Below are 13,822 nucleotides of genomic sequence, written 5' to 3' on the forward strand. Positions count from 1 at the left end.
GGGTCTTGGGGTCCCACTGGAATGGGATAAGCCAGTCCTGGGGAGGGAACTTGGACCCTCCAGATGAATTTTCAGAGGGTCTTTCCCATTTGCCTCCAAACTGGTCTTTAATGGAACCACTGTTGGTTCTGTTCCCTCTCTGCTTTCCCCCCTTTTCCCCCCACAATCCCCCTGGGACATCCGGGGGTGACAGAAGTCCCCCTCCCTGGCCCCTGAGTGATGCACCCCCCTCCCAGTGCCACCAGTAAAGGGGGGGACTCGGCCCCTCAACCCCCCATTATCCCCTGCTCTGAAGGAGGGGGTGAGGTCCCTTCTGCCCGCTGGGGTGGTTTCAGTAGGACCTACATCAACCCCGCAGGGCGCTGCCCCCCTCCCCTTTCCCCCCTTGCCCCGAGCCAGCAGCAGCAGTAGAGAGCGATAGATATTTATATAAATATTTGGGGCTGTACAAGTGAGGGGGTGCAGGGGGGGTGTGGGGGGCACACAGGTCACAGGCCCGGGGGGGCTGTGGGCCGGGGGGGCCCCTCGCCGCTGCCTGAGTGGTCGAGCTCTGCACTGTCACAGTCCGAGTCCTCGGAGACCTGGGGGGACACAAATGGGGGTGAAACATCCCCTGCCACCCTTAATCTGGGGGGACCTGGGCACCCCCTTCCCTTGGCCAACCCCAGCAGAGACCCCCACCGTGACCATCCCTGGGATATCCCTGGGGACCCCCTTTCCTTTGCCAGCCCAAGCTGGGGGGACATGGGGACCCCCACCCTGCAGTGACTGCCCCTGGGTGGGGGCATCACCTTGGTGGGGCTGAGTCCCCCGTGCCGGCGGCCGGGCCCCTCGGGTGGGGCCGCGTCCAGCGGGATCTCAGAGCCCTGGGACAGCAGGTCCTCGGAGCGGTCATCGGGACGCTCGTCCGTGTTGGTGCTGCCCACGTCGGGGGTGGCACTGTGCGACGGCTCGCTCGTGTGGCCCTCGTCGCCGTCCCCGTCCGAGAAGTTCTCCGAGCTGAAGGTCGACAGCGACTGGCGCTTGCTCATCCCCGGGGGCCACCTGGGCAGGGGGCGAGGGGGGCAGGGGGTGAGGACACGGGGGTCCGAGCACACCTGGACCCCTCCCAGGTGTCCCCAGGCACCCATGGAGGGGTCAGTACCCACCTCTGCCGCAGCGGCAGCTCCACCTCGCTGTCCACTTCACCCTCCTCCTCCTCCGACGAGACCCCCCGTTTCTGGGGGTAGAGGGCAGGGGGTGTTGGGGTCCTCCTGATGCCCCTCGCGAGGGACCCAGGAGTCCTGAGCCCCCTCCCTGAACCCCTCCCCGGAAGGAATCCATCCCCTCTCCCACTTCTGGGGTGGCCCCGGGGTCTCCCCGTGTCCTCGCCCCCCCCCACCCCCCCCCAAAAGGCGCCGGGGGTCTGGGGGTCTCACCTGCCCGCGGGTGACGGCCGCCCGGTACAGCAGAGCCGCGGGGGTGAGGTGCTGCCCGGCCCCCCCTTTCCCCCCCCGGCCGGCCCCGCTCTCTCGTTCAGGCTCCCCGGGAGTGGGGGGCTGCGGCGGGGGGGACCCTTGGGTGCCCGTTGCCCCCTCGGGTCCCGCATCAGGTACCGTGGCCGGGGGGGCACCCGCGGCCTCCAGGGTGCCCCCGAGGATGTCGGGGCTGGCGGCGGTGGCAGGGGGACCCCGGGGGGTTCCGGCCTCGGGTCCCGGCTCCCCGCAGCCCCCTCGGGGTCCCGCTTTGCGGTGGCGGCCCTTGGCCCGGCGGCTGCGCCCGGGGGACGGGGGGCCCTTGGGACACCCCGGCAGGGCCACCTGCGCCATGGCCGCGTCCAGCTTGGGCAGCAGCACCTCCGGCTTCAGGATGTCGGGGCTGGACACGGAGGGACACGGGGAAGGGCTGTGGGTGGGGATCCAGGCACCGGGACCCCTGGAATATCCACGGCCCCAAAGAACCACCCCCCCTCCAAGGGACACCGGCGTCTGCAGCCCCAAAACTCCCCCAAAGGACCCCGGACTCGCACCCCGAGGTCCCCAAACATCTGCACACCCAGATATTTTCTCCCCGCCCCCAGGAACCCAGATGCCCCCAGGGCTCTAAAGGACCCCAAATTCAGGTCCCCAGACCGCCCCACTGTGCCGGACCCACACATCCGTGCCCCCCCCGCAACCCAAATCACCAGCACCCCCATTTTCCCCCCATGTGCCCCACCCCAAACGCCCCAAGGTGACCCCCCCGAGGGATCCCAGCCCCCGCTCACCGCTTGCCATGGGGCGAGAGCTTCTGGGGGACGTTGCGTTTCTTGATGAGGGTCTCGACAGCGTTGCCGTGCAGGAGCCCCCGCGGCACCCGCGGCTTGAAGAGCCCGGGGTAGCGCTTCTCCAGCGCCTGCTCCCGCCTGCCACGGGCCACGCGTGGGCACCCGCACCCTGCCCGTGCCAAGCGGGGCCTGGCGGGTGCCCATGGCCGGGGGCAAGCGGCCATGGCCGGGGGGGAGTGGCCACGGGGTAAGGGATGACCATGGGGTGGACAAAGGGCTGGCCATGGCCAGGGGTGGCCATGGGATGGGCACACAGGGTGCTGGGGGTGCCGTCTGGGTGCTTTTGGGGGTGTTACTTGGGGGTGCTGCCCACCCACCTGAGCAGCTCCTTCTCCTTGAGCTCCAGCTGCAGCATGAGCGCGCTGAGCTCCATGTAGAGGTTGTTGGCCCGCTCCAGCTTCCGCTCGTAGTGCTCCCGGATGTCCAGCGCGTGCCTGGCGCCGGCGACACACGTGGCGTCGAACACGGAGCCCGGGGACACCCACGGCACCCGCCAGGAACAGGGACAGGCACCCATGGCCCCGCACCAGGGACAGAGACCCTCCCTGTGCCCCACCACCCCCTGGTGCCCTCTCCCCTGGTTCCCCCTGTCCCTTCCCAGTGCTCCCAGTGCCTCCCAGCAGGGCCCCACCGCAGCTCCTCGCGCCGGCGGTTGATCAGCTCCTCCTCCAGCCGGTGCAGACACGTCCCTTCCGACTTGATCTTCTCGAAGTGCAGCTTCACCTCCTCTCGCCACTCGGCCTGCGGCACAGGGACAGCGCTGTCACTGCCACCGGGCTCCGGCCAGCACAGGCATTGGTCAGCCTGGGCATCCAGGGCACCAGCGGTACTGGGCACTGGGCTACTGCCCACTGCAGGCACTGGGTGCTGGGGCCCTGTGGTGCTGGAAAAATGGGATCCTGGGATGCTGGGATCTGGGTACCTGGGATTTGAAGTAGGTCTCCTGGGGGGTGGAGAGTACATCAGCCGAGGCGATGTCGAGGTGCAGCAGGATCTGGCGGAAGGACGGCCGGTTCCGGGGTTTGCTGTTCCTGGGAGAAAGGACACAGCACTGAGGGCAGGCTGGGGGGAACTGGGAGGGGTTGGGGGAGTCCTGGGGGTGCTGGGGGGGTCTGGGAGTGCTGGGGGGTCCTGAGGGCTTTGGGGACCAGGCCAGAGAAGGGTGCACAGGACACACGGGGGGCACCAGGGCTACAACCAGGGGTCCCCCCTGCCCTGCCCACAGGGGGAGGTCCCTCGTGCTGGTCCCACAGCACCCCCCATGGTGGGGTCCCGCGTGCCGCGGGTGCCCACGGTGTGTCCCCAGGGTGTCCCTTGGGGTGTCCCCGCGGGCACTCACCAGCACTGGCGCAGCAGCACCTTGAAGCCGTCGGGGCAGCTGGAGGGACGGGCAGGTGGAGGCTGTTGCTGCCCACGCCCCAGATTATGGCCGACGAGTCCACGTCCTTGTCAGGGGATCTCGCCCGTCAGCAGCTCCCACAGCACCACCCCGAAGGACCTACGGGCACCCGCAGCCCCCATCACCCACGGCGGGGCACCCCTGTGGCCTCCTGCTGTCCCCTCACCCTCCCCGCTCCGGTGTCCCAGTGTCCCCCGCTCCTGCGGTCCCTGATGTCCCCCAGTCCCAGTGTCACTCCCAGTATCCCTGGTGTCCCCACAACGTCTCCTGTCCCCATAGCCTGCTGCTGCTGGTCTGCAGTGCCACCACAGCTGCCCAGTGTCCCCGATGTCCCCGATGTCCCTGTGGCCTCACCAGATGTCCACCTTCTCAGACACAGGCTCGTTGCGGATGACCTCGGGGGCCATCCAGGCCACGGTGCCAGCAAAGGACATCTTGGTGCTCTTGTCGATGAGTTCCTTGGAGTGCCGAAGTCCGAGATCTTCACCACATCGTCGTAGGTGATGAGCATGCTGGGGACACGCGCTCAGCGCCACGCCAATGACACGCCACCGGCACGGGCACGGCACCGCCACGGGCATGCAACTGCTGCGAGCACCATCGGGTCACAGCACGGCACCGGCGGGGACAACGTGGACACGGACAGGGCAGGGGACAACAGCCACACGGACAGGGCACTGACACGGACGTTTCACCCACATGGGACAACACCACACAGACAGGGCAGGGGACAACACTGACATGGACATGGCACCGGCGTGGGACACCAACATGGGCATGGCCCTGCCACGGACATGCAATGCCATGAGTGTGGTCCTGTTGAGGGGACCACGTGCACAGCTCGGCCACCACCATGAGCACGGCACTGCCACAGGGCATGAAGCCACCAGGTGTGGCACTGCCACAGTCACACAACTCACGGACACACAGCACCATGGGCACAGCACCGGCAGGGGCACGGCACCACCGAGGACACGCCACCGTCCTGGCACAGCACCGCCGCGCTCAGGCACCCACCCCACGCACATCCCCACGCCCGGGGGCACCAAGGGGTGCTCCGAGCCCCGTCCCCGGCTCACTTGGGCGACTTGAGGTCCCGGTGGATGATCTTGTGCAGGTGCAGGTAGTTCATGCCGCCGGCGATGCCCATGGACCAGTCGACCAGCAGCGAGGGGGTGACCTTGCGGCCGGCGCGCAGCACCTCGTAGAGCTGCCCCTGGGCGCAGAACTCCATGATGATGCAGTAACAGGGGGCCTGGGTGCACACGCCCCTGCGGGCACAGCGGCACCTCAGCGCCCGCCGGGGCCATCGCTGCCTCCAGGACACCCCCAGGGTGCCCCGAGCCCTCGGCGTGTCCATGCCCGGAGTCCTCGCTGTGTCCTGCCCACCTTGGTCCGTGCCATGCCGGGGGTCGCCATGCCCGTGGCGTGTCCATGCCCATGCTGTGTCCGTGCCCATGCCAGGCCCATGCTGTGTCCATGCCCATGCTGTGTCCATGTTCCAGCATGCTCCATGCCCCCATCCATGTTCTAGCATCGTCCATGCCCCCTGCCATGTCCATGTTCCAGCATGTTCCGTGCCCCACACCGTGTCCATGCCCCATGCCCGCGGTGTCCCTGTGCCCGCGGTGTCCCTGTGCCCCCGCCGGTGCCAGCAGCCCCCTGCTCACTTGAAGGTGATGATGTTGGGGTGCTTGAGCTTGCGCAGGTGTTTGATGTCGGTCTCCTTGAGGTCCCGCACCTTCTTCACGGCCACCTCCTCGCCGTGGAAGCGGCCCAGGAACACGGCGCCCTGCGCCCCGCTGCCCACCCACTGCAGGTCCAGGATCTCCTCGAACGGCACCTCCCAGGGGTCTGCGGGCACCCGTGGACATGGCACCGGCACTCCCAGCAACCCCAGCACCTCCAGAACACCCCCATCTCATGGTACCCCTGCTGCACCCACAAACCCACAAGCATCGCCCTTTGCCCCTTCACTCCCTTTTGCTCCCTTGCCCCCTCCTTTGCCCTTCACCCCCTTCTTTACCCCCTCACCCATTCTCTGCCCCCTTCAGCCCATTCTCTGCCCACTCACCCCCTGTTTCCCCCTCTCCCCGTCCCCCCGCTCACCCTCGGGGGGGTGTTTGTGCTCGGCCGCGTAGGCTTTGCCGATCATGGTCCACACGGGCTTCAGGCACCGAAGAGCCCCTCCAGGAACCCCCCCCCGGCCTGGCAGCGCAGGTGGGCGGCATCGGCCGCCAGCGGCCCCGCGGCCTCGGGGCCGAGCTCTGGGGGCCGGGCCCCCCCCCGGCGGGGCCAGGCCTCGGGGGGGGCGCTGGGGGCGGGCAGGACATCGCGCAGGACGCACTGGGTGGGGGTCAGCTCCTGCTCGGGGGTCCCGTCCGACGGCAGCGCCAGCGAGGGGGACGGCGTGCGGGTCTCGTGCAGGCAGGCCATGGCCACAGCTCTGCGGGGCGAGCGGTCAGCGGGGCCCTCGGGCACCCCCGGACTTGGGGGTGACCCCCAGCACCCTGCGGCACCCCCGGACACGGGTGTGACCCCTTTGCACACGGGTGAGCCCCCCCCGCACCCTCGCCCCCTCCCCCCGGGTGCCCCCAGAGTGCCCACGAGTGTGCAAATCCCTCCTGCGCGTGTGCCAGGCCCCGCACGGCCACGCGCAAACGTGTCAGGGTAAACTGAGGCACGAGGGGTCCCCGGGGGGGGGGGGGGGGGATAGTCACCATGGCAACAGCGCGCCCGGCGATGATGTCATCACTAAAATTGGGGGGGGTGAGTCACGGGGGGGCGGGGGAGGGGCTTAACGTCACCCCGAGAGACCCCGCGGGGGAGGGGGGCACGACCCGCCCCTCCAGGTGTCGCGTGTGTCCCCCCGTGGTGACATCACGTCACACGGTGACGTCATCCCGGTAAGGGATGGAGACTCCCCCCCTCCCCTCCCCCAGGGAAACTGAGGCAGGAGCGGGGGAGCAGCGACCCGGGGGGGGGCTTGGGACAAAGGGGGGACGGAGGTGACATTTGCGACATGCGACAGCGCGGGCCCCATGTCGCGACAGCGCAGTGCTGGAGGAGGGGAGCGGGGGCGACACAGCGCCCCCGCCGGCGCGTCATGTCGGGACAAGGCGCCCTGTCGCGACATAGGGAGGGTGCGGGGGGACGTTGCGTGACGGGGGGAGGGAGGCGCAGAGGCGCGGGGGGGGGGGGGGGGGGCACACGCGCGTGCAAAGGGGGGCGGTCCGCACCCACGGGAGGGGCGCGCGCGTGCAAGGGGGGGGGTGTCGCACACATGGGGGGACACAGGGACACACTGGGGGGGGGGGACACACGGACACGCGCACGGACACGCGCACGGACACGCGCACGGACACGCCACACGCACCTGCCGCCGCTTGCACGCGCGTGTGCAAGAGGTCACGAGCGCGTGCCCGGGGTGCGGGCACGGCTGCGGGGGGAGGGGGGGCGGGGGGTCACGGCCGTGCACGCGCGTGTGCAAGGGGCCGCTCGTGTCCCCTCCCCTCCCCCCTCGCCCCCCCGCGGGGACCCCGCGTCCGAGGGGGGGGAGGGGAGGGCGCGGCCCCCCGGGCCTCGGGGGACCCGGCGATGGAGGGGGGGGGGGGCCGTGAGCCCCCCCATCCCCCGCCGCAGCCCCGCTACCCCCTCCCCATCCCGGCGCATCCCCGGTCCTGCCCCCGCCCTCATCCCCATCCCGGTGCATCCCCCCCCCCCCCCCCCCCCCCCCCCCGCCTCGGCCTCCCCGCGCCGGTGCCGGTACCTGAGGGGGCTCCGGGCCCCTCGCCCGGGGATGCGGGTGATGCCGGGGGGGTTCCGGGGGGGTTCCGGTGCCGGGGGTCCCGGCGGTGCCGGTGCTGGTGGGGCTGGGCCCGGCGGGCGGGGCCGGTACCGGGGCCGGGGCCGCGGTCGGGGCGAGCGGCGAGAACGGCCCCGCCCGACGGGAACGGCCCCGCCCCGGCCCCGCCCCGCGCACCGGAGAGACCGACACGGGCACCGGGAGCCCCCCCGGCAGCGCTCCGGGACCCCGATACTGCACCGGGATCCCCCCCGATACCGCACCGGGACCCCGAAACTGCACCGAGAACCCCCGCACCGGAGAGACCGGGACCGGGACCCAGATACTGCATCGGAACCCCTCCCCCGGCACCGGGAGAGACCGGCACCGGGGACCCCCCCTTACAGCGCACCGGGACCCCGAAAATGCACCGGGACCCCCCTGGTACCGCAGCGGGACCCAGACACTGCACCGGGACCCCGGTACCGTGCGGGGACCCTCCCCGGCACCGGGAGCCCCCCTGAAATTGCACCGGGACCCCGAAACAGCACCGGGACCCAAATACTACATCGGGACCCTCCTCGGCACCGGGAGAGACCGGCACCGGCAGCCGGAACCCCCCCGACAGTGCTCCGGGACCCCGAAACTGCACCGGGACCCCGATACTGCATCAGGACCCCCCCCCCCCTCCACGGCACCGGCAGGGACCGGCACCGGCACCGGGACCCCGATACGGCACCGGGACCCCTCTGGCACCGGGAGAGGCCGGCACAGGCACGGGGACCCCCCCGGTTCCGTACCGGGATCCCGATCCTGCACTGGGACCACCCCCGGTACTGGAGAGACCGGCACAGGCACCGGGGCCCCTCCGGCACCAGCACCGGGACCCCTTCCCGGATCGGCACCGGACCGGGACCCCCCGGCATCAGCACCGGCACCTCCAGGACCGGCCCTACCGGTGCCCCCATGACCCCGCCGGCACCGCCCGGCCGAGCAGCACACGGGGCACCGGTGCGATCCCACTGCTCCCAGTATGGGTGTCCCGCTGTCTGCAGTGCTCCCAGTGCAATCCCAGTGCAATCCCAGTGCGGGTGTCCCATACATCCCAGCGCTCCCAGTGTCATCCCAGCGCTCCCAGTACAGGTGTCCCTCTGTCCCCAGTGCTCCCGGTGTGATCCCAGCGCTCCCACTCTGACCAGTGCCACCTCTGCCCCATTGTCCCCATTGTCCCCATTGTCCCCATTGTCCCCTAACTCCCCATCGGGGGGAAACTGAGGCAGGACCCCCCTCGCCCCTCCAGCACCACGTGACCCCGCTTCCCGCCTCCTCCACGCTCCCGCCCCCCCTTCCGCGCGGGGGTTTGTGGGAAGCGTAGTCCGCCGGGGGCACGCAACGGCGGCTGCGCGCGCTGCGGGCGGCGCTCGGCGGACTACACGTCCCGGAACCCGCCGCGCGGCGCGGCGCTCCCGTGATGCCGCGCGCCCCCTGGCGGCGCGGGCGGCGGCCGGAGCGGCGGGGATGAGCGAGGAGGGGGCGGGCGGGGCCCGGCGGAGCGGCGGCGCCTTCCCCAGGTACCGGGACCCCCGGCGCCCCCCGGCACCCCCCGGCACCGCCCGGGGCTCCCCGGGGCTCCCCTGGCACCGCCACAGCCCCCCCTCCGCGCCGCGGCGGCGGTGGGCAGGGGGAGGGGGCGGCCTAGGCCGGGCCTCGGCGCGGGGGCGGGGGAGGGGGCGGGGGGGGACGCGGGGTTGTCCCCGTGTGGCGGCGGGGGAGGGGGGACAGGGGTGTCCCTGTGGGGTGCGGCGGTGGCATCCCTGTGTCCGTATCCCCGGCGGTGCCACTCGTGTCCCCAGGTGGCACTGCCACCGCTGTCCCCGGGTCCCCACGCTGTGTGGCACTGCCACCGCTGTCCCCACGCGGTGCGGGGGCTCCATCCCTGTCCCCGTGTCACCACGTTACACACCAATGCCACCCTGTGTTCCCACACTCCATGGCAGTGCCACCCCGTCCCCATGTCCCTGTGTCCCCAGTGGTGCCAGCCACCTCCATCCTCCTGTCCTAATGCCCTGTGGCACTACCACCCGTGTCCCTGTGTCCCCTCTGAGCCCTGGGGACAGCCCTGTCCGCAGCCTGGAGCAGATGGCACCCCTGTCCCCATGTCCCTGCAGGACGTGGCAGTGCCACCCCTGTTGCCATGTCCTCTCTGAGCCGGGGTTGGTGACAGCCGTGTCCCCGTGTCCCCAGCCTGGAGCAGATGGTGGCCGCCAGCCCCGGGAAGACGCCCATCAGCCTCCTGCAGGAGTATGGGACACGCTTAGGACGGACCCCCGGCTACGACCTGCTCAAGGCCGAGGGCCAGGCCCACCAGCCCAACTTCACCTTCCGCGTCACCCTCGGGGACATCAGCTGCACCGGTGGGACCCCAGAGCCCCCGGGGACCCCCCGTCCCCTTGGGGAGCCCCCACAACCAGCCTGGGCCACCCGCGTCCCCCGTGTCCCCTTGGGGACATCGGCTGCACCGGTGGGACCCCGAAGCCCCGTCCCCACACTGGGAACCCCTTGTCACCCCCAAGGGTCCCCCCCATGCTGCAGGAGGGGGGCACAGAGGGGGATCCCCAAAATCCTGGGTGCTGCTGGGGGTCCCTGGGGCCTGTGGGAGGTGGGTGGTGGGGAGGGGTCCCCAGGGTGTCCCCTGGGTGTCTCCTGACCCCCTGGTGTCCCCCAGGGCAGGGTCCCAGCAAGAAGGCGGCGAAGCACAAGGCGGCCGAGGTGGCCCTGAGGCTGCTCAGAGGGGGGGGGGCCATGCTGGAGCCCCTGGAGCACAGGTGGGGGGCCGGGGGGGGCACCGAGAGCATCTGGGGGGGTGCTGGGCGGGCTGGGGGTACCCAGGAGTGGGGGGCACTCAGGTTTGGGAGGGGAGGGGGGCATTCAGAGGAGTTTGGGGATACCCAAAGGGGGCTTGGCGATCCCGTGGGATTTGGGAGGGGTCTGGTGAGCTCAGGTGGGTTTGGGGGTGCCTGGGGGGGGGCTGGGGGTACCCAAGGGGTCTGGGGCTATCCAAGGCGGGTCTGAGGGTGCCCAGGGTGGGTGAAGGTAGCGGGGGGGTCTGTGGGTGCCCAGGGGGGTCTGGGGTCCCCATAAGGCCTGAGGGGGTGCTCGGCTGTTGACGCCTCCCCCTCCCCCCAGCTCTCCTTTCCCCCCGGAGCCCCCGGCTGAGCCCGGTCCCGCCGCGCCCCCCCCAGCCCCCGCCGCGCCCCCCCCCTCGCCCAGGTAAGGAGGGGCCACCGTGTCCCCACCCCAAATCCCCCTCGGCCCCTCTGTGCCCCCCAAGGGGGGCCGTGGAGTGTTCCCTGCAGGGGCCCCCCCCTGGAGATGAAGACGCCGGTGTCCCCCCCCCAGTCCGAGTGTAACCCTGTGGGGGCTCTGCAGGTGGGTGACCCCAGGGAGGGGACACAAGGGGACACCAACCCCCCTCCCTTCCCTGGTTTGGGAGCTGTTCCCATTTTGAGGTGATGACCTGGCCAGGAGGGGACATGGCCCTTGGGGAGGTGACCTCACCTATTTGGGGGGGAGGGGACAATGGCCTTTGGGGTCTCTTCCTCCTTTTTGGGACAGTTATTCTTGTTTTGGGGTCAGTTACCTCCATTTTGAGGATGGTTATCCCCATTTCAGACCCATTACCCATTTTGGGGCTGAATATCCCCATTTAGGGACAGTTATTCCCCTTTTGGGGCCGGTTATCCCCATTTAAGGGACAGTTATTCCTGCTTTGGGCTGGTTATCACTATTTTGGGGACAGTTATGGCCCTTTTGGGGCTGGTTATCCCCATCTTGGGCCAGTTATGCCCATTTTGGGCCAGTTATCTCCATTTTGCGGCCCGTTACCCCCCTTGTGGGGCCGCTGATGGCTGTTGTGGGGCTGTCCCTGTGCCCAGGAGCTGGTGGTGCAGAAGGGCTGGCGCCTGCCCGAGTACACGGTGACGCAGGAGTCGGGGCCGGCGCACCGCAAGGAGTTCACCATGACGTGCCGCGTGGAGAGATTCGTGGAGATCGGTGAGGGAGGAAGGGACCCCCGGGGGCTACTGGGGGGGGGTTTTGGGGGGTCCCGGCTCACCCCCAGCCCCCTCCGCAGGCAGCGGCACCTCCAAGAAGCTGGCGAAGCGCAACGCAGCCGCCAAGATGCTCGTGCGGATCCACAACGTCCCCATGGAGCCGCGGGACGGCAGCGAGGCCGAGGGCGAGGAGGACCAGTTCAACATGGTACTGGGGACACTGGGGGGGACACGGGCACCCCAAAGCCACCCCGGAGTCACCCCAGAGTGCCCCTCTCCATGGGTGTAGGGAGGGCACCCTCTGGGTTTGGGGCCGTGAGCGGCTGAGCGTGGCCCCGCGGGTGTCCTGCTGTTCCCACATTCCCGGGGGGATTCCCGTGCCTCGGGGGGGTCGGGACGGTCCCCCAGGGGCTCGGCAGGACCCCGAGTGCCCCGTGCCCCCTCCTCAGACGTGCCCCCGGCTGGAGGGGCTGCGGGGCCGCGCCCCCGGCTGCACCTGGGACTCGCTGCGGAACTCGGCGGGCGAGAAGCTGGGCCAGCTGCGGAGCCGGGGGGGGCCCCCCGCGCCGGGGGGAGCCTGCGCCCTCCTGCAGGAGCTCTCGGAGGAGCAGAGCTTCGCCATCAGCTACCTCGACATCGGTGAGCGCCGGGCACCCCTCAGCCCCGCCCCGGGCACCCCCCAGATCCCCAGCCCGCCCTCAGGGTGCGGTGGGGCGTGGGGGTGACCCCGCTGTGCCCCTCAGATGCCCTGAGCCTCAGCGGGCTGCACCAGTGCCTGGTGGAGCTGTCCACGCAGCCGACCACGGTGTGCCACGGGGCTGCCCCGTCCCGCGACGGCGCCCGCGCCCAGGCCGCCCGCAACGCCCTGCAGTACCTGCGCATCATGGCCGGGGGCAAGTGACCCCCCGCCCGGGCACCAGGATGTGCCCCAGGACTCGCTGACCAATGCTCGGACCTCTGGACACGGCCCCCACCCGCGGCCGCCCTGGATGGTGGATGGACAGACGGACCTCAGGGCCCCGGGTCTCCCTCTGGCCTGGCCCCCCCCCCCATGCTGGGGAGTCCCCAGGTGCCATCGGCCCCCCAGGAATAAATCTGGGGGGGTTTGTACTCCCCGTGTCGGCGTCTGCTTGGGGTCTGGGGAGCAGAAAAGGGGCAGGATCCACATCCCCCCCCACCCAGGAGCAAAGGCAGAGCAAGGGCTGGGAGTGGGGGCACCACTTTATTGGGGGACGGACAGACACACAGACAGGCTCGGGATGGGCTCCGGGCCGGGCTCGGGGCCGGACGCTCAGCGGCGGCGGCCAAAGCGCTGCGGAGTCGCCATTGTCCAGAACGGGGCCACTGGGGGGTCCCAGCTGCGGGCGCTGAGCCGGGCCTGAGCCCCCCCCTGCGGCCCCCAGCCCGACCTGCCGGGGGACGGGGCAGCGTTGATCCCCAGCGGGGACAGGATGGGGACAGATGAGATGGACAGGGATGGGTGGGATGGGATGGGAATGGACAGACAGGGAGGGATGGAAGGGGCTGAGGGACACGCACGGACAACGGGGATCCCATCCCACCACTGACCACTCCCTCAGGCACCCCCAAACCACCCGCGTCCCGCCCCACCTCCTGTGTCCCCCTGGTGTCCCCAGATCCCCCGACCCCATCCCTCGATGCCCCCCACAGCACCCGGGACCCCCATCCCCCGCTCACCTCTGCGGCTGCAGGGGGGGCCCGGGGGCGCGGCCGGAGCGCTGCAGGGACCGGAGCAGCGCTCCCAGGGCGGCGGCGGCGGCGGCGGGGGGCGGCCCCAGAGCGGCGGCGGCGGCCTGAGGCGGGAGAGGACCGGGGGTCACGGCGGGAGAGGGCCGGAGTGCGACCCCCCGACCCCAAGCCCGAGCATCTCCCCACAAACCGAACCCCCTGTTCCGACGGCGCGGCCGGGCCGGGGCTCACCGGGGCCGAGCTGGGGGTCCGGGACAGGCGCGGGCGGAGCGCGGGGTCCCCGCCAGCAGCAGCAGCAGGAGCAGCACCGGGCGCCCCGCCATCGCCCCCGCCATCGCCCCCGCCCCGCCGCCGCCGCCGCCTCTTATAGCCAGGCCGGGCCGGGCCGGGGGTCCCGGGGGAGCGGGGGGCGGCGGGATCAGCCCCGGCCCCGCCGCCGTTAATGAAACACATTTAGCAGCCGCGACAGCAGCCCCCGGGGACGGCCGGACGGATGGACGGACGGGAAGGCCCCCGCATCCCCCGCCCCACCCGGGCCCCGCAACCGGCACCGCTGCGGAGCTGGATCCCCG

The 13,822-nt window shown here is 71.1% G+C and overlaps 3 protein-coding genes across 3 annotated transcripts; 1 reads left to right on the forward strand and 2 right to left on the reverse strand.

The window, feature by feature from the left end:
* Nucleotides 1-408: 408 nt before the first annotated feature.
* Nucleotides 409-7,543, reverse strand: MAP3K12 (mitogen-activated protein kinase kinase kinase 12). Its single transcript, XM_048328356.1, is given in 18 exon segments — nucleotides 409-581; nucleotides 792-1,044; nucleotides 1,149-1,219; nucleotides 1,419-1,857; nucleotides 2,246-2,383; nucleotides 2,623-2,739; nucleotides 2,937-3,046; nucleotides 3,228-3,336; nucleotides 3,645-3,693; nucleotides 3,696-3,759; nucleotides 3,761-3,803; nucleotides 4,059-4,167; nucleotides 4,170-4,216; nucleotides 4,784-4,975; nucleotides 5,375-5,558; nucleotides 5,814-5,882; nucleotides 5,885-6,150; nucleotides 7,474-7,543. Coding segments are annotated over 17 exon segments (2,343 nt in total). The 5' UTR covers nucleotides 6,141-6,150; nucleotides 7,474-7,543; the 3' UTR covers nucleotides 409-488.
* Nucleotides 7,544-9,006: 1,463 nt separating this feature from the next.
* On the forward strand, nucleotides 9,007-12,650 carry TARBP2 (TARBP2 subunit of RISC loading complex). Its single transcript, XM_048327946.1, has 9 exons — nucleotides 9,007-9,059; nucleotides 9,733-9,902; nucleotides 10,214-10,313; nucleotides 10,675-10,758; nucleotides 10,845-10,917; nucleotides 11,424-11,541; nucleotides 11,621-11,748; nucleotides 11,990-12,179; nucleotides 12,284-12,650. The coding sequence occupies exons 1-9, from the start codon at nucleotides 9,007-9,009 to the stop codon at nucleotides 12,439-12,441; spliced, it is 1,074 nt and encodes a 357-aa protein (XP_048183903.1). The 3' UTR covers nucleotides 12,442-12,650.
* Nucleotides 12,651-12,743: 93 nt separating this feature from the next.
* NPFF (neuropeptide FF-amide peptide precursor) lies at nucleotides 12,744-13,573 on the reverse strand. The gene is made up of 3 exons (XM_048328306.1): nucleotides 13,482-13,573; nucleotides 13,239-13,325; nucleotides 12,744-12,949 (listed from the first exon to the last, which is right to left on the reverse strand). Exons 1-3 carry the CDS (start codon nucleotides 13,571-13,573, stop codon nucleotides 12,832-12,834), a joined length of 297 nt encoding a protein of 98 aa, XP_048184263.1. The 3' UTR covers nucleotides 12,744-12,831.
* Nucleotides 13,574-13,822: the final 249 nt, after the last annotated feature.

The sequence above is a fragment of the Corvus hawaiiensis genome, chromosome 24 (assembly GCF_020740725.1).
Source record: "Corvus hawaiiensis isolate bCorHaw1 chromosome 24, bCorHaw1.pri.cur, whole genome shotgun sequence".
Lineage (NCBI taxonomy): Eukaryota > Metazoa > Chordata > Aves > Passeriformes > Corvidae > Corvus > Corvus hawaiiensis.

What these genes read in the sequence shown, in the direction of transcription:
- TARBP2 (XM_048327946.1), top strand. Translation starts at nt 9,007, where the DNA reads ATGAGCGAGGAGGGGGCGGGCGGGGCCCGGCGGAGCGGCGGCGCCTTC. An exon ending in AGCGGCGGCGCCTTCCCCAG is followed by an intron (nt 9,060 to 9,732) that starts GTACCGGGACCC and finishes CCGTGTCCCCAG; the next exon opens with CCTGGAGCAGATGGTGGCCG. An exon ending in GGAGAGATTCGTGGAGATCG is followed by an intron (nt 11,542 to 11,620) that starts GTGAGGGAGGAA and finishes CCCCCTCCGCAG; the next exon opens with GCAGCGGCACCTCCAAGAAG.
- NPFF (XM_048328306.1), bottom strand. Translation starts at nt 13,573, where the DNA reads ATGGCGGGGCGCCCGGTGCTGCTCCTGCTGCTGCTGCTGGCGGGGACC. An exon ending in GGACCCCCAGCTCGGCCCCG is followed by an intron (nt 13,326 to 13,481) that starts GTGAGCCCCGGC and finishes GGGGCCGCCCCC; the next exon opens with CGCCGCCGCCGCCGCCGCCC. An exon ending in CCCCCCCTGCAGCCGCAGAG is followed by an intron (nt 12,950 to 13,238) that starts GTGAGCGGGGGA and finishes GTCCCCCGGCAG; the next exon opens with GTCGGGCTGGGGGCCGCAGG.